The sequence below is a fragment of the Tetranychus urticae genome, chromosome 2 (genome assembly GCF_039701765.1).
Source record: "Tetranychus urticae isolate SD_2017Ah chromosome 2, NJAU_TeUrti_SD_1.0, whole genome shotgun sequence".
Taxonomy (NCBI): Eukaryota; Metazoa; Arthropoda; class Arachnida; order Trombidiformes; family Tetranychidae; genus Tetranychus; species Tetranychus urticae.
The window spans coordinates 5815705-5835880 of NC_142959.1; the positions used below are offsets into that span (position 1 = coordinate 5815705).

Below are 20176 nucleotides of genomic sequence, written 5' to 3' on the forward strand. Positions count from 1 at the left end.
TGGAAGAGGGATGAAAATACAAACTCCCCGGAGGGATTTTTAAATAGAGAGGGAGGAACCGAGGAAAGAGGATGATAAAGTTTCAATTGCAATTGTTAAAAACTTTCATCTTTTACCAGCAAAATATTGCAGGCAAGAAGAGTAAATTAACTGTTCTTATTCAATGTCATGTAATTTTATGAATAACTGTTTGAGTAAACAATTACGAAAGAAAAGTTCTTTTTTTCCTCTTTTCTTTTTGTTGCTTCTTCCATGATCATTATCATCAGAGTAAGCATCAGTTTCATCAGCATCATTTTCCAGAGAATCTTGAATATATTAATTGAGAATAATTTGATTCCACTGTAAATATAAATGATGATAATTAATTCCTTACATATTTTGCTATTTCCACTTGTTTTTTAATTGCTAATTGAAATAGATCCAATTTTTGTTGATCCTTTGATTTCCATGGTTAAATGTTGAGTCCAAAAGGTAATAATGAGAAGGAGATAAAAGAGAAAAAAAGAATCACAATTAGTTTTAATGAACATTAATCAAGCAAATAATTTAATTTTCAATTATTTTTGGTTAGGTTCTGGACATGGAATGGGTGAAAAGCCAGAAGTTTAAAGGTTTGTTCAAAATTTCAAGTGAACCTTATTGAAGTAAAGTGTAAATTGCAAAGTAAATAATTGTAAACCCTTTAATGTGTCGCATAATTAATTGTAAACCTGATTAACCTTAATTAGATGACATGGTTTGTGTTGAGTTGAGGAAAATAGAGTAAAGAGAAGAAAAAATTTCAATCATAATTTTCAACTGATTTTCAAGTAAATTACATTTCAAGTCTCAAGCCTCAGGAGGACAATAATCTTACTAGATGATGTTAATGATGACTCTGATCATGAAGATAAACTTGATAGTATATTTGAGATGAAAATGAAGATAATCATTTTCCATCTCATCATCATTATCATCATCTTTACAATGAACCTCTCAATCTATGAAGAAATGAATCGATTCATCTTAAACGGTCATCAATTTTGTTACTCTTTTGTTGATAAAGATGAATTGAAAATGAAAAAACATGGAAATATAAAAAAACGATGATAAAAATCATTATCGCCATCATCATGAGTTGAAGGTGATATTGGACAAAACTAGCAAGATCTGTTGGTGTTTGATGTTGATCTTCAACTTTATTGAGATGAAGACGGTAAACATGATGGAAAGCCTTTCCATTTTAGAGAGAAAATATTTGCTTGTTTATCAACATTATTCATAATACAACACAATCCAATTAATATTATTATTGATGATGATAATGATAATAATAATAACATGTTTGATATTTGGTTAAATTGGAAGAACCAATATTTACCGTTAGATTAGGAATCTCATCACAAAGAGCTCGAACCCAAGCCAATACTTCAATTGTGTTGCTTCTTATGTTGTCAACTCGGCCAAGACGATATTTCCGAAGGCTTGCACTTTCATAGGTTGATACCAATCGTCGATGAACTTTGTAATAGGTTAACTGAAGAGAGAGCTGGATAAATGCATCTGGAGACATGGACTGATCAATGATGAACTTTTTACCAAATATTGTAAAATTGAGATCAACTAAGTCAACATCATGGATAAGCCTGAGAAAAAGAAAACATGTGAGAAAAATGAATCTCTAAACAGATCAAACAACTGCGAAAAATCATGTTAATTACAAGTTTAATACCATGTTAAGCCTTGTTAAATATTTAATCTTTCACCTTTTTTCTGTAACTATCATTACAACCCTGATTCATTAACATTTGATTGTTGTAGTTTGGATAAATTATACAATAAAAATGATTAACTAAAAAAGGAAATTACAAACACTTTTGTATTTCATTTCAAAATATTTCAAACCTTTATCAATTTAAGTTTCTTTTTATTTTCTTTTTCTTCTTATTGCTTCAATAACCTTTCTTTGCCAAGTGTTGGGTTAATCTGAACGTGAATTGAAAAGTTGAAATGAGTAGATTCAATTTTTCAATGGTAAAGTTTCACTTTTCACTTGATTAAATAGAAGTTTCACAGAAAGAAAAGAAAACTATCAAATGATATAAAAAAACCAAAAGTTGGTTAATCACCAAATTCAGTGAACATGAAAATATATAAATTCATTCAAGTTCACAGGGTAAATTGATATTTAACCTTAGAGACTGAAACTTGAGAAAAAGAAACAGCAACAATCAAATGTCAATTTAAAGTTTAACCATTCGAGATTTCAAGTGGTTATTTCAGTGTTTATAATACGCACTTGTTAATTCGTTTGGCAGCTTCCTTGATTGCTGAGACAACAACGCAATCAACATCCCATGTTAACCTTTGAACATCTTTACTTGATAAATGAGCCGATGAATTTTTACAATTTGAAGCTGTTCTTTTGAGCGATTCCTTCCTTGAAATATCATTTAAAGGTGTTATTGGATTCGATTCAAGATAATCTAGCAAGGAGTCGGCATAACGAATCAAAGTAATTCCTTCTGAAGCCGAGTGTTCAAAGACGATTCCAGCAAGTCCATCTCTCGAAACGATAATCTATATCATTAAAGGAATAAATGGAAAGGATTGCAATTAGTGATTTGTTTTTTTTGTTCATTTAAAATTCGAAGTCAAGTGAAGTTTCAAATCTAATTGTAATGAAGCAAAATTGAATTTTTTAGCTGTTGCCTTGATCTGACAAAGGCAGAAAAGTGTTAATTGTTTTAAGGTCTGTTAATGGTTTCAAAGCAAACAACTGTGATTTGTGACTCGAAGATAAACAATTGGTGATACTGATGTTGCTGATGATGATGATAATGATTAACATGATCATGTTCATCTACTATCAGGTTGATTCTGTATCACAAAGAGGAACAACTTATTTTGAAAAGAAACAAGAGAAAAGAAAAATTGTCTATTACAGTTTTCCCTTGTTTCTCTCTTCTTTCCCTGCCTCTCTAGTAGTTGTTGTATTAGTGAAACATTGCCTTAGGAGCAATAACTTACATAGGCAGCAAAGGGAGAGACACATAACAATTTGTTATTTTTGTGATCAAAGCCAATGGTAAAAGTAAGCAAAAAAAAACTCTAGACCCCATACCTGACACTCAGCCACAAGCAAAGTTTGTCCAAATTGAGCTTCACTCTGCAACAACAATCAGTATATTTTATTTTCAATCACTTTTCATTTCTATTTTTCTTCCTTTTCTTCCTTTATTTTATCTTCCTTCCTTCCTTTACAATTTCTCATTCTCTCTCATCATCTCTCATTTTCTCCCACTCTTCACCTTCCATCTTCCCTTTTTCCCTATTATCTTCTATGCATTCTCATTACCTTTCCTATTTATTTTCACTCCTAGTTATATTCACAATGCTTATTCTCATTTTCTCAAAACTTTCTCTTTTCTTCTTCTTCTTTTTCATCATCATTCTTCTTTCCTTCTTCCCTATTACAACTCTCCAAGTCCTCTTCGCATCTTCATCTCTTGTCCCTCCCAGCAAAGGGAAAAAACTTGTGATTCTATAACAATTTTTTCTCTTCCTTGCTCTTCTGGCTCGTCTTCTTACCATGAAAAATTATGCTTAATCTTGTGGGAAATTCAATTTTTCTTAGCAAATTGACAACCCTAAAAAAGACAAAAGCAAAGATCAAGTTAAAGACAATGTGGAAGAGAAGAGAAGATGATGATGACGCAATGAAATGCTTGAAAAAATGTAGACCTCGATTCAAGTGGGTAACTGTGAATCCTTTGATAAATATTTCACCTTGTTAAGTTGATTGTCTTACGTACTAATGGACCATACGTATATATAAATATATATATAAATTAAATCGATTCATGTCAAAGTGTTCCAAAGAAAATGAATTTTATCCTGTTCAAAGCAACTACTTGGGGTCAAAATGGCAACTGTTGAGATTTGACTTGACTTTGTTTCACACAAAATTGTCTTGGTTTTGCTGAGTAAAAAGGAAAGAGAAAAGAAGAAATGAAGAAAAAAGAAGACAAAAATAACCAATAATAGGACCACATAGAACTCTGTGTTCTATTGATTCTATGTGATTAGGTAAGTTTAATAGGACCAAAACTGCTACTTAATAAACTCATTAAGAGTAAAGTAATAGTTTGAATATAAATAAACTAATCAGAGGAAATGTTTTCCTTTGTTGGTTTTGTTTGTTATCCAATTGAATGGATCATTAATTAGAGAATGGTTAAATAAAATCATCAGAGTCACAATAATGAGAAAATGTTTCTTGAGTCTTCTCTTTTTTTTTCTTATCTCTTTCCTTCCCTTTCACCTTTCATCCTTTTCTCAAAGGTAAATCTTACCTGCAAGAATTTGTCATAATATCTGTTTGCAGAGTAAAATTCAGTACCACCTCCATGCATTAATTGGGATGACATGAATGATGTTTCCATGCGAGCCATTTCAACGGAATCTCGTCGAGTACTGGCAATTGAAGATGATTTGCCAAACACAGAGTCGTCCAAGCAAAGAACAAACAAACATGTCTCCAAGGCTTCGATTGATTCTTTATTCTTGGGCTCTAGAACAAAAAGGACAAAAATTCAATTAAATTCATGGTAGTGTTAGTTAATTGATAAGTTAACATCAAGTTGATTAAATTTCAATAAAGCATGACTTGAACACAAAGAAAAAAACATCAGAAGTTACGACTGGTGAGTACCAAAAGAGCAAGTTTAAAGGCCATTGGTTCAGGCCCAAGAGCATAAATTGAATACAAAATTTATATCCAAAAGCATATTTCAGCAACGAGATCACAGATATTGAAAATTTAATGAAATAATCACCATTAAAAAACAATTTATGGAAGTAACTGTAACACAGAAAAGATTCACACGTGTAAAGCCAACCGTCCAAGGTTTCTACTTTGAGCTCCACACATTTCAATTGTAACTATCAAATGTCTTCTACATTTATTTTTAGACATTGTCGATATAATCAACTCAGTTAATTAAAATAACAATTAAAGGGTAAATTAAGATAATCTAAAACAGTAATTATGGATTAACGTGGTTTAAAACAATAGCATGTAAATTGGAGGGAGAATTTAAGGGAAAATCTGTAAATCTAATCTTGTAACTTAATCATGTGACAATTGCCCAAGCCTTTTGTATATCAACCCCACCATTTGGTTAAATTAAAAACTACAAACATAAACATTGTTAACCCAAAAAAATAGCAAATAGTTAACTTACTTTCAATTAAATGTGCTCTAATTGTTGCCCATGTCCGTCTATTTTCACATGTTAACAGTCCAATTAATGGTGATGTTGATTCCAGTTCTTTGGATGAATACAAAATTAACTTCAATTGGTCAACCAAATGATCCTCATTAACTTGATAACCTTTACCAAGATTTACTTTGTAAAACTGTATACAAATAAAGTGTAAAGTAGGTAAAGATTTTATTTTATTTTTCCTTCCCTAATTTAAATGTTGATCAATGATAAAACCAGATTTACTAATCAACTGCTATTGACAATTTACAGCCTTGGTTAGTGCAAATTTTAACCAATAAAACCACTGGTTCAACAATAAATGCCATGAAATGTACAAGTATAAAATTGGGTTGAATGGATGTTACCTAATAATAAGCTCATTTATTGAGAAAAGGGTTTAAAAGTGAGAATGTTAACAGTTTTGTTGAACATTATAATGATCAATGTAATAATGAATTGGCACTAATGATGGAAGACAAACAATCAAATAAACTGTAGAGACAACATCATTAGAAGAAGCAAAGAAGAAGAAGAAGGAAAAAACGGATTCAATGATGAATGATTGAATCAATGCTTAAACAAATGTAATCCTCTTTAAATCCTTTTGGGAAATATAAAGTAAAAAAAATGGAGCAACTAGTTGATTACCTGTTTACACAGAAATCAAAAAGAGGTTAAATAATGAGCAACAAAAAAATGGTTCAAAAAATAAAATAAAAACTCAAAGGTAAGGTAAACAAGGTAGACATTTATAGCAAGATAACAAAAGTTAATAACTTGATCAACAAACCTAAACCAGAAGCATTAACAGCAAAGGGATTGATAAAAGACAGTAAACAATAAAGCAAATTAAAAAATTAAATCAAGATTTCAATAAACAATTACATGAAACCTAAATGCCTGAATAAACAGCAATCTAACAAAGTAAATTGATTTGTTTAAACATGATCTAACCACAGTTATCCAAACACGAGATGAACATATAACATGAACCAACACTCCAAGAATCAGCTTCAGATTATTCAGCGTTTTTCTTGCTCAGAACTAGATTGTCTCGCAATCAATGATTTTTATGGTAAAACAAAGTCTATCTCAAAATGAAGCTCAACCAGATTCTTGAATGATTTAAGGTGAAACTGAATAAATTGACTTTTGAAATGAAAAGGCGATATTTATCATTTTCTAATAGTTAAATCTAACCTTTTTCAATTCCCTCAAGTCTTATTACCAGAGACAAGACTGTTCAATTTTAACATAATAACTCCATTAATGATGAACACTCGACTGAATTATTTAAAGTAAGGTAACAAAAAGATGCGGAAATGCACGTGTTGTCATGCTATTTGATCAACAATTGAACAACATATGAAAATGATAGGTTAACACTGAATGATTGGTGAAGAGGAAAAGGTTGATACAAATTGTCCATTGAAAAGCTCTTTTCAAGTGAATTTTCATTCTTCAATTTTGTATCCTTTCATGATCATGAGCCACATTTAAATATCATTAGATAATCTTTAACATTTCAAAATAGTTATCATGATATCAAATGGAATGGCTGCAAAGAATGGAAAATATGAAACCTTGTATTTTCATCATTTTGTTTTCCAATCCATGTCATTGAATTTTCTGTTCAACTTTTTTCCTTCAACATGTTTGATTAAATGCTTTTCGATCAACTATCGATTAGATTTTGCTTTCAATTCTGGTTTTTAATCAACCCCCAAGTGTGAGTACATCATCACAGTTGTATCATCATAATCATCTCATCTACTCTCATCTTTATGCACGCAAACAATGTAACAACTGACATCTTCTCATCGAAGGAGAAAAACAAGAAAATGATCATTTCATTGAGTGTTGTTTATTTGTTTAGATTTACTCATGATTTGATTTGTCCATGAAAACTTCTGGTTCCTTGACAGCAATTGCATGAACAGAAGCTTTACTTCTCAGGGAACACACACAAAAAAGAGCAAAACTTTAATTTACCTTCATCATTACCTTACAAGGTGTGATGAACAATCACGATGGAAAAGTTTCATGATGGAATAAGAGTAAAAATCTGAAAATGATTGAGATTGTAATCTGTACGATAATCTGAATTTAATTTTGTCGTCAGTTTGTTCACTTCATTAATGTTCAACTATGATAATGAAATGAGTCAATTATTATTGGTGAGACAACACACTGAGTAAAATGTATGAAATATTAATAATGTGAAACATCTAAAAATGATAATAATAATGGAGTTGCAAAGGTGAATGTTGATTCGGGCAAATAAATGATTTGCTTGGAGCAATTTTCTTGTTCTGACAAGCTGGGAGTATTTTTTATTCTTCATCTTCTTCTTCTTATGCTTCGATAAATTGGTCGATATTAGTGAAAAGCTAAAAATTATTTTCATGAAAAATGAAAAGTTTAACTTTTCCTTTTTGTCTTTTCATCTGCAGAATTATTGATAATCAATTGGCGAACCCAAACATTTCAGACAATCACAGCCTGAAGGATGTTGAACCGTTGACATGAAGTTTGGAGTAAAGATTTTTGTCGAGAAAGTTGAAAGTTTTTTTGGCCAAAAAAGGATAATTGATTGTAATTGATGGTTAAAATAATTGTTGAATGTTAAGCAAATAGCAGTAATGATGACTGGGAAGGAAGGCAAGTAAATATAAATGGATGATTTAAACTACTAACCTGATTTCTGGAGGCCACAATTATGTGATTCTCATGAGTTGTTTCATTGAAAATCAAATGATCCTTGTCTTTACCTGGGATTCGAGTTGCGCCGAAAAAATTTCGATAAGTTTGCATGCATAAAGGTTGGCCTTTGGCTAATCCAGTTCCATAGTCTTGACTCAGCGATTCCCTGTAATTGGAACAGAAAAAAAAGATCCAAAAATGGTTGACTAATTAATCACTCCCAATCAATCTAATCCTTAGACGGTTTACTAAGCTCAACAAAAACTGGAAAACTCCAAGTTTTTTAGTTTGAGCACGACCATGAAGAATCGAAAATCTAATTAGAAGTTTTCACATCGGAAATTTTTCGATTTTCTTTCTATGAACTTTCCAAGAAATGAAAAATTTCAATTTCAAATAAACTCTAATTTTCACATTAAACACTTTCCTTTCCACAATTTTTGAAGAAGTGAAATCAATATTTTCAGTTGAATTGATCGATAACTTGAAATTGGTAAGAATCATGAAATAAGATGATTTTCATTCGAATCTATTGTTGATCAAAAGAATTATCTTTTGAAACATTGTTTCTTCATTCGAATTTCGAAGTTAACTGATTGTTTTGGATTCTCATAAAATCTCAATGAACTGAACTTTTCTTCAGTTCCAGTTATCTTTGCCTTGCTACTTGACTGGGAGTGAAGAGTGAATCACTCCAAGCCTTGAGTCGAAAGTCACTTACTTGTCTATCTGTTCCTTGAATTGCAGGGTAAAGGCCACAATCCGAGCTGAATAGCGAAGCACATCAAGAGTTGATCGAAAATTTTGCTTCGGAAACAAACAGAATGGACTTGAATTAACTGGAAGTGGAAGTGGATTGTTCAAGTACATCTCATCGTACCAGAATTGATTAGCCTGTTAAAATTGAACAGTGCAATAAACAGTAATAATGATTAAAATAAATTCTCATCAATGTTTCTAATTTTCTTATCTTCCATGTTAATATTATCTTGTTTCTTGTCTCACTTTTACTCCCATCTTAGTTCATTACCATCATTATCATGCACAACCAATGTGAATCTTTTTAAAGGTAAATTTTATTATAACTGGGATGCAATAAAAAACAGTTAAACAGTTGCGTGAACTTTATTGACAACAGTCAAGTCTAAAGCTCAAAGTTAAATGGTTCAATATTGGCAAGGGAATCGTAAATTGAAAGCAAAAGAATCAAATGATTATCATGATTGGAACAAGAACAAGAATAAAAGTTGAAATAGACACAAAATAATTTACCTCGTTTCACAGCCTTACTCATCATTATCATCATCTTATCCAAGCTTTACCCTTACAACAACTTAATATTCACTCAATGCTAATAACGTTGGAAACAAGTTAATCAATATCATCAGTTGAAACTTGCCAGCTTGAGTCACCCTGGAGGCTCATTCAACTCCCAGCCTAAACCTTCCGAGTTCTCAATTGATAACAATTTTTCTCAACTATTCAAGATGAACAATAACATCATATAATAACACGGTTTCAACATGATAATGAAATGCTTCAAAGTTCAACTGGCAAACATGTTTAACAATAAGGAAATGTAGAGTAAAATAATTATCATGTTATTAGCAATCAATAAACAACCCGAATTCAAAAGACTCGTATAAATGAAAAGATAACAAATAACACTCCAAACAGGTCAACATCTATATCATTCTGAAAAAAACTCCAAGAAAAGATCGAAAAAATGTTAGAAGAAAAAGCAGAATGAGATTTATTCGAAGTTCGAACAACTTTCTGAATTTCTTGTTAGGAATTTCAAAATAGATAACAGTGTTCAACGGAAGCTCGATAGATAACTGTCAAGCTGGAACAAGAAAATAATCTTTAATTTCTTTTCGAATTTTCTTATTCATTCACTTTTGTCAAAATTTTCATTAATTTTCAATTATTCTGTTCTGAGAATAATATTTTTTCGAAAAATGATTAGGATTTTCTCGTTTCGAAAGCGGAAATAAAAGTTTGTTCCAATGCTGCTTGATTCAGATGCTGATTTCATCTATACTATTGTTGGCATTGGGAGTGAAGCTGGGAGTGAAACTGGGAATGATAACAAAGTATGGAGTCAATTGGCTTGAAAAGAGAGTGAAAAATGTTGGCATGAAATGTCACACTCGATGGATCCTAAGAATGCCAATTTAATGGATCGAATCATCTTGTTTGCTAAATCACATTCCATATCCTCTATTTGACTCCCATTCATCTCTTGATCATCATCCATCTTGCGCCTGTTACTTGGCTTGTTACACTTGTAACCGACAGAGTACAGTTGCTGGGTTGAGGGACTCTCTCAATAAGGGCCACTAATCGTGTATATCTTTAAGGGAGATTATCTTTGAGCTAAATCATTAGCTAATTGATGGAAAGTGCGAACGAGTAGAATGACGATGATGATGAAGATGATTGTGAGTTTGCTGAGAATGATGATGGCAAATGATAAAGTTGCAGGATAAATGTTGAAATTGGATGTTGTACAGAATTAATCCTCGTCAATTGGCAAAGGAAAACGTTTTCTGCTTTAGTATACAGCTCAACTTAAACTTGAAAAAAAAACTTATCAGATAATCCTTGGTCAAATGCTCTTATAAATATATTCAATAATAACAGACAAATGCTAAGCATTGGTTAATACCTTCAAGATAAATTGATATTTTTGCTCATTTATTGTAATGCTTATCCAATATAATTTGGATGTCGTCTTTATTTCAGTTGTTGTTCAATAATCCGACAACTAATGATCAAATTAGATGAGATTTAATACACTATTAAACATGTTGAAAGGAACCAACATCTTCTTCTCAACAACCAAGTCTCGCCATTATTGCTACCAATTAGTAAATTCAGTTTAAATTAAGACTTTAAGTCAAGACAATTGAATGGACAATCACGTCAAGTCGACAATCAAGCAAATGTTGATTCGAAAAGGAATCAAAGTTGAAAATTCAAAGCGATTTTAATCATTCGTTCCTTCTGGTCATAACGAATAGTTTGGAATCCAGGAAAGAAGATTAAAACAAGAATCCAATTCAACTGAAATAACGATTGAAATATCGAGTTTGAACATTCTGTCAACTCGAATTTTAATTTAAATAGATTTTTGGAAGTTTAGTTAAAGTGCTGATGAATATCAATCTAATTGATGGAAAAGTTTAATAGAAAATTCTGGCAAGTTTGTTGAGCACTTAAGTGAAACCAATTGAATAATCAATCAGTTTCGTTGCCAATTGAAAGGCAAAGGTAATGTTTAAAGTATTATTGGGACAAAATGAAATTATCACTTTGAAAAGATGAAAATGGTGAGACTTTAATCACGTAAAATTACCTTTTATTCATCAGCACAATTGAATTGTTGAGCGAAGAAAAAAGAGGTTCAAATTGCAATTGTACAAAGTTTAGGGATTGAATTGTTCATTTCAAATTGCATTTCCAATCTGATCCGAAGCAACAACAAAAGTCTTTCGTCTTTAAATCTATATCAACATTCAACAAATCAACTTATGATAACAAACTTGGAACCCAAGAAGAAAAAAAAGGTGATAACATTGAGATAGGATATTGAGTTGAACTTGTGAACATTCACAATGGAAAACTGTATAAATAATCTGTAAAAGCAACTCCAAGAGAATCGCAGATGTAACCCTGTAATTCGGCAAGAATAAGGTAAACAATTGATTCCCAGTTGAAGTTGGAAACGTGATTTTGATGGTGGCAAGACTGAGGAAAAGGGAAGAAAAAAGTTGAGCTTAAAGGTGAGTTTGAATGCTCACAGAAAATGATAACTTTGTTTATTTTCCTGATAAATGTATAACAGCCAAAGGGTTTCCAAGAAAGAGTAACTATCTATTTTATAAATAAATATATAAAGTTATGTGTTGCTTCAAAAAAATACTTTGTTCAATCTGATAATTGAAAAGCTGAATGAACAAGAAGAAATCTTTTTTTTGCTCAACAAAATTTCCAACCAAATCTTTCCTGATGTTTTTCATTTACACTGTGAAATGCAAACTTGAACCCTGAAAAGACGAATCAACCTCTCAACATATCAACATATCCAACTGGGAGTGAAACGTTTCCAACGTTCATTTCGATTAGAAATAATTCGCTTTTTCTCTTCAAAAGGCGAGCTCATCTTTTGACAAACATACTGAAAGACTAAGCAGACTTAGGCTGATGTCGAGCTCATTTCAATGCTGCAAGTCAATACCACAGGTTGAACAGTTGAGCTACAAGGGACTGTAAAGACGAGGAAATAAGATGTTGGTTTTCAACTTTTAAAGTCGTTTTCTTGGATCGAGAATAAAGTAAATTTTGCAAAATCTAAACTTCTTTTGGTTTTCATTTCTTATTCAAAGTGTACACACTTTGATGGTTAGTTGGCTGGTTGTAAATTAGTGTTCACCTTGATTACCTTTATCGATTATTTAGTATCATCTGTAATTAGGAAATTGTAAACTCCTTTTTTGGTTAACTGTAAGCATGTTTCAAGTTTCTCTGCTCTTCTTTTCGTACCCATTTGTTGTTAAAGTTTAATGAGTAAAATGGGTTTGATGAAAGTTGCAATATTACTCAGTTGCCTGTGTCTGTATATGTGGGTGAGTATATTTCAATTGGTGGGAAAAAACACTTTGGCTTTGAGCTTTTTTTTAATGGGAAAACAGGAAAGAGCGTGATTGTTAGCTAAATTGCTATGTGAATGGATTTTGTATCCAAAAAAAATATATTTTATTATATATAGAGAGACTGGCTCTATTAGAGAATCAAATATTCACTGTTAGATTTTTATTCATTATTAATCAGCCACTTTTTCATCTTCATTTTGCTGTTTTCAGAGTATACTGCTTCTTGTGCTTTGATTATTTATTTCAGTGAAAAGATTTTTTTATTTCCATCATTATCATTATTAAGAGCATTATTATTTCATTCAGTGATATTATTTCTTGATGGTCTGATATTGGGTTGATGATGGTTCATTGAAAACTCCAATTTATAAGATGAATATATTAGACTTTCATTGCATTTTCATATTCAATCATTTCAATCCAAGTTGAATATCTTTCAACAATTACTCTTCAAAGTTTCCAAAGACTGACTGCTAAATAATAGTTGCAGTTCAATTCGTTCTTGGTATAATTATTGTCCGATTAAAGATTAACGTTGTTTGATGAATACCAAGAGGTGCTCCAATAAACTGTTCAATAACTTGCGAAGGAACACACGAATTGTTGAATCGATATCGAGATTACTTTGGTAGCTATCGGCACATCAGGAACATTGTTGAAGATCAATGTAAAGCAATTAGATGCCAAGTTGTCGATTTCGGCATTCATCGCCTTTTTTCACGAAAAGTTTGCTTGCTTTGCTTTGGGAAGCTGTAAGTTTACTGTTTTGCATTTGTGAATTGTTGAAACAGAAAGATGTACTCTTTATTGCAAAGCAAGAGCATTTGAAAGATACATCTAAAGAAACAAATGCGAACTCCCATAGCAAAGCAAGCAAACTATTCTAGAAAAAAGGCGATGAAATGCCGAAATAGCAAAGCTGGCATCTAACTGCTTTATATTGCTCTCCAACAAGGTCTGATGTACCGATAGCTACAAAGAAATCTCGATATCGATTCAACATTCGTGTGTTCCCTGGCAAGTTATTGAACAGTTTATTGGAGCTTCACTTGGTATTCATCAAACAACTTAACTTGGATCTTTAATCGGACAATAATCAGATCAGGAACGATTTTACTTCAACTATTATTTAGTACGGCTTTACAATTATAGTCACGATATCGATTTATGCGTGAAGTTCCTTGGTTAGTCTGAAGGAAACTAACCTAAAGTAACCTAAAGTGGTACTGACCCTTAGTCTGCAATGAGGATTTTGTGATGCTTAAACAACTCAAGTTTTGTTTGTTGAGATAGGTTCAAAGTTTTGGGTAAAAGTTCAGTTCAAGATTTTGACTTTGCAAATCTTCCGGTCAAATATTGAACATTTCAATTGAAACAATTTGACAATTATTCTGCTTGAAACTTAATGATCAGTGAATATACATGAAAATAAATAAGCTTTGAAAATAATCTCAAAGAATAGCCGTGTTTAAAGCAATAGAATGGGAATTATTCTGAACACATATAGTTTCTATCTTACAAATCATCAATATGTAGATAAAAAATTGGCTAAGGAAGTTGTCTGTTTACCGCAAAAATAACCTTTAGTTATAAATAAAAGAAGAATGCACATAAATATATGTTTGCCATTTTTTATTTGCATGTAAGTAATTCATCTATTCCTTTATTCAGAACTTGAATATTAGTAAAAATAAGAATATTTTCCTTTTCCAATTGAATTATTCATTGAAAAGCTTGCAACACTCAATATTCCCATTGATTCCTATTAATAAACATTTCTCAATTCACAAGTAAATCTAACAAGAGGGCAAACTAAACAGGAATAAATGCTAATTAAAACTAAGCATTTATTAAACGAAAAATGGATCCATTTTAATCTTAAAAGAAACTTGCAATTCAGCGAAAAAAGGAACTGGATTACAGCTGAATTTGAGAAAAAATTAAGTTGAACTTGCTTAAGGGCATTGGGAGTGAATGAAGGGATGGATAGCGAAATGAATTATGGAATGAAAAGTTTGGAGAAAAAAAACTTTCTCTTTTCTCATGGAAACTTGACAGGATAAAGATCAATACAACTTGAAGGTAAAAATGATATCAAGATTGGACAAGATAAACAGACAAAATGGTTCACTTGAAGTTTGAATGTTAAAGATGATGAAAAGACTCATCATGATCATCTTGAGAGTTGAACTAGTCTTGAGGTTTTTAATCTAATTTTGACCATCGCTGAAGACCAAGGTAAAGAAGCAAACATCAGAAGAAAGGTCCAGCAACTGACCAAACATGATTATTGTTAACATTTAAGATGAGAATCGAAATTTTTTCATTTTTACTATTTTCTTCATGACAAGTCAAAGATGAAAGTTGAAAAAATAAGACAAACAATTGAATTGTAATGGCATAATTTGTCAGTTAAATTGTCCATTGAATACACACAAAGCTGATGAAAATTCAATTAAAAATGTTAATTTAGTTTTTCTTTTCATTGATTGAATTTTGTTGGCGTAAACAGTTTTCAATGTTTCAAGTTTCCTTTCAATTTCCTTTGTGTTCAACATTTTTGCTACTTCAATATCAACCTGAATAATGAATAGTTTCAGTTTAACAGGTAAATTGATGACCAAACAAAAGGACAAGTAATGCTTGGTGGTCAAAGTAGATCTCAAGAGTAGAAAAGATAATTTATCAAATTTTGCAAAATGTTGGCCAACTTGATCATGAATCGGTTCAGAAAATTACTCTTCTGTAAACTGTTGATATTTTTGTATAAAATGGTAAAGTTGATGTTGGAAGATTTCATTTCACTTGAGAAAAGCATTCCTTTTAAAGGTAAATTCAACATTTGATTCCAACACTTGGAACCTGCTTTTACCTCTTGTTTTTCATGTAATCCAGTTGAAAACATGATTAAAGTATTTGAGCTAAAAAGCACGTTCTCCATGAGATTTTCATGAAAAACTTACTCATCTCAAGATTGCTCTTTGCTGTTCAACTTGAAGTTGGCGAAAACAATAAACTTGAAACTCTCAATAACATGAAAATGGTAAACATTAATTGTTCATGTTGATGGTAATGAGCATGGAAATGGTGCGAGAATTTCATGTGTAAAAAGATTTTCCAGATTTTTATTCCATAAAATTCTTTTCTTTTCTTTTGTAGTTTCATGATATTTTTCACAGAAACTCAAGTGCTGATGTGCAGTTACTTACCCAGTTTTCACTCTTCTCGGCTAATTCAGTCAACAATTTCTGCAACTTATCGGCAATTCCAGTTGATTCAAAGTTATCAACAGTTTTACGAGTCTGTTCATATTGACTGCTGGGAATGACAACTTTAAGATGAGCCAAATATCTATCCAGAGTATCTTTCAAATTTGGAACTGGAATTTTGGGCAAATTCTGAAAAGACAGACATGAAACAAAATAAATGATCTCATTTCACTTTTATACTTGTCTAGCTTTTATATAATCATAATGATATAAATGAGACAGTTAATAGATATAAAAAAAGAGACAAAAGCGAAATCCTGTTTTGATTAAATCCATTTCAAAGTTACTTCATGAGGCTGTCTCTGAGTATTTATAATACAAACGATCCATTTGTTTACCACAAGATGAAAAATGTTTACTCAGTAACAATAGAGGAATGGGGTTAAACTGAGCAAGAAAATATATATTTTACTGTTAATTTGAATGGAAAGAGGAGCGAGTGAAGATGAAGAAAAAAGATGGAATTAACTTGTCAAATAGACTTGTTCATCTTCTTCTTTCATCTTTTTTTTCTCACTTTCCACTTTTTCTCCTCATCATCTTCAACTTGTTCATCCTCCTCTTTTCCCTGGCTATACTTGTTAAGCCTTCAATTTTGGGACCATGTGACAAGGAATGGCAACAAAAATGGGATCACCTTGACAACAATTTAATCTTGTAATTTGATTACAATAATCCGCATCATTTTCCTCTTTCCACCTCTGAATCATCCTCATCCACCTCAAACCACCCTCCAAACTTGGTCTTCAACATAATCATTTCATTATTTCTTTTCCCTTTCATGCAATGATTTTTTTATCAAAACATTTTCACTAGACAAGTCAGGGAAAACTTTCAGCTCTCTTTAACCACATTTTACCGCAGTCTCTAAGCTTTGAAAACAGTGAATTTATTGGTTCATCAATTTTTCAGACAAAATTTGCACCTAAAATCAAAGTAAAACAAACTAAAAAATTCAAGATCTTATTCATGAAAAGTGTGTATAACTTTACGAGTAGAAGAGGCCAGCATAATGCTCAATCTGATCCTAATAAGACGAACTTTTCTGCATCCAAAATCACTCTCAACGGGACTGAAATAACGTAAATACGGGTTGATCTTTCATTACACAAAAAGTCTCGCGGACCAAGAGTCCTAGCTCCTAATTTGGTGCTTAAAGTTGCATGCTGCCGCATCAAAAGTATATAAAACTTTACGGATAGAAGAGGCTAACATACTGTTCAATCTGGTCCTTTTATGACCTTCTGATGATGAAGTGATCTTTGATGAAAGTCTGCTGAATTTCACGAGAAAAACGAGGCTAACCAAGTGTTTGTTTGATGCTATTGGGTTCACTTTATTGCACCAAACTAAACTTATTTCTGCTCATTTCTTTGACTTTAACTCATTTTATGATTAATATCATCGGAAAAAAACTTTAAAAACTTAAATGATGAAGTTTTATGGCTTGTTTAAGGGTAAATTAGCAGACTAACATAAGATCGTGTTAACTAAAGTTTCCTCCAAAATTATCCTCATCATCCCTCGACTCGTTTACCATATATGAAACAATACATTTTACCCTGAAGGAGTACAAGTACAGGAAAATTTACAAGTTTTGCCACTTGATGAACTGCAGTCTAATTACCAGTTAGACAAAAAGCAAGGAGAAGAAGTTAATCAAGGCTCGCTAATTAACTAGAAGCTAATAGTGAAATGAAAAGGAGTTGAAATCTATTACTGATATTTGAAAAGATTTCTGCAAACCTTTCACTCTACTGTAACGATAAAATCAGTTACACATTACCAATATTGTTTTCATTTTTGCGCTATTAGAGACTTGTTTCACTGGTTTGTGCTAAACATACCTTTGAGACATGATAATTTGTTCATCCCTTTCCAAATAAATGGTTATGTTTAATGTATAAAGCTAAACTTGTCAGTAAACGATTCCCAGAACGATTCAATTGAACATAACTGTCACCTAAAACACGTAAACCTGAACAATATCCATAAGTTATTTATTATAATTGTACCAATATTATAATATACAAGGTAAATGGCTAATCTATTTGCCTATTGACTGTTCAATTTCGTACAGATTTAACATTTTCTTGGCCTTTCCTTTTATAATTCAATGTTTTCTTTTCGTGTTCAATATTATTGATGACGAGTTTGATGATGAACATAATAGTGATGATAATCAATCTTGTTGAACTTTTCTTCTCCTGTTATCCTGATAGTTTTGACAAACTGTTTCAAGTGTAACAAATAAGACATTGTAACCCAAATGATTGATTCATTGCTAATAGTTTTCAAAGGTTAACAATTGAGTTTCCAGGTAAAAAATAGCTCAATATTTCAAACAATTCACTCTACTTTTGAGCTCAATAATCGATGATCACTAAGATCACTGTAAAAATCACGGTAAAAGTTAGAAGTAGTAAAATCATTCGTAATTGTTTCTCCAAATCAATGTTGAATTTAAATCTTTTTGAAGAGTTATTTCGATTGTTTCGCTGTTGCATCTTTAGTGTAACTTTGGTTGTGACTCGATCTCGAAAGATCTCGAGTTTAAAGTGTATTTACCTTCTCCCATTGGCCTTCCATCGATTGAAACCTTTATAAATATCTTTTGAGCATTCATATGATCGAAGCTAAAATAAGAGAAAAGACAAATTAATTTGAGAAAAAAGACAATTGCATTTATATCGTAACTTAAGTCGCGTAAATAGACTGATGTAAGATGGTTAAAGTTTTTAATGGCAAATGAGAAGTAAATTCAGTTGATAAAATACATTTGCAACAAGCCATGAAATTGAGAAGAGACAAAAAATGATAATTTATCTTTTCCTTTTCCAACTTTCAGACAGGGAATGAGAAAAAACTGGCAGAAAAAAGGGTTTGAAATGGATAGAGGAATGAGTTTCCAAATGAGCTTAAACAGCTATGAGAGTTGCACTTGTGTTGTCATTCAATTAATCATTTTTATTTGATCAAGTTTGCTTTTTTGTTCATTGCTATTGGACTTGAAGATGATAAATACGGAAATAAGCTGCAAGATTGGTAATGATGATTCAATGAGCTTTTGTTGAATTTAGGGAATCAAAAGAAGAAGAAGAAGAAACTGGAAAAATTTTCTTTTCTTTTCATCCATTTCGATAGCGATTCATTCTTTGATTATTTCATCCCAAGTAATGGAATATTATATTTATATCAAGAAAAAAAAACTCTTCATGTTTCTGTTTTCTTCAAGTCTCTTCCTTTGAAGATACTTTTTAAGAGTTGTTGAAATTCATTTCAACTTCTTATTATTATCATCGTAACTGTTATTAGTAGACTAAGATTTCAACTCATCATGTTTTTGTATTTTAGCTGAGCAATACTTGAACAAATAAAGGAACACAAACAAATACCTTTTTTTATATTTATCATCTTCTTCATCATCTTTCATCATTCTTTATACCAGTTGATTTCCTTTGTGATAACTTTCTTCTCTTTCATTATTTTCGTTCTCTTTCCAATGTTCATTGGTTCCAATGAACTGCAGATCAAATCAACAGAATTATCAATTGTTGATGAAGTAAGAAAATGATACTTTCTACTTGTTTGGTAATCAATTGAGAGGAAAGGCAACAAATTCAATTTGTTTCATAAATTTTGCAGTAAAAAAATGCTCTCCAGTCTTCAGCATTCAACAGAATTACATTTCAATTGTTTCGCGAAAATGTCTTCACAATGAACTTGCAATTGAAAATAAAAGTCAAAATCAAATGAATATTGCAAAGCACCAATTTACAGTCGATATGAACAGGGAGTGAAAAGGGAAAACTTTCGTTTAAATAAAGTTCTGTGCAACAGTAACAGCTATCAGTCATGGATTTAGTCAGATCATCAAAATTTGGAACCAAATTAATATTTATTTTTGCAATTTATTTACTTTTCATTATTTGCTTTAGCTTCTCAACAGGTTGAAGGGAGCAAAATTGATTTGAAGCTCGTTTGAAAAAGGAAATCCCAGAATTCATTTTTTACCCGTTTTTCAGCTCAAATATATTTTATGGTCAATTCTGGTTAATTGTGGAACTGAATTTACAAACTGTATTTCAATTAACTTGAAAGTAAATTGAAAATGATTTAAAGTTGGTGAAAAACAAAAGTTTGACTATTTGTAGCGAGTGAAGATTTGATTAGAATAGGGTTTGAAAAGAAATCACAATCGAAGGAAGAAAATTTTCTTTCCATTTCCTTTTTTCTTCCAAATGCTCATCATCATCACCATCTTCATGCATCTTCTTCTCCCTTCTTTTGGATT

General features: G+C 31.3%; 1 protein-coding gene across 1 annotated transcript in view; it reads right to left on the reverse strand.

The window, feature by feature from the left end:
* The window catches only part of LOC107366463 (choline O-acetyltransferase-like), a 40439-nt gene that overhangs the window by 4019 nt on the left and 16244 nt on the right, over positions 1-20176 (reverse strand). Inside the window, exons 2-10 of the mRNA XM_015934075.3 lie at positions 18451-18518; positions 15823-16011; positions 8677-8849; positions 7950-8121; positions 5229-5403; positions 4338-4555; positions 2282-2562; positions 1364-1628; positions 377-439 (exon numbers count right to left, since the gene is read on the reverse strand). Coding sequence (XP_015789561.1) covers positions 377-439; positions 1364-1628; positions 2282-2562; positions 4338-4555; positions 5229-5403; positions 7950-8121; positions 8677-8849; positions 15823-16011; positions 18451-18471 — 1557 coding nt within the window. The 5' untranslated portion in view covers positions 18472-18518. The remainder of the gene's footprint in view (positions 1-376; positions 440-1363; positions 1629-2281; positions 2563-4337; positions 4556-5228; positions 5404-7949; positions 8122-8676; positions 8850-15822; positions 16012-18450; positions 18519-20176) is intronic.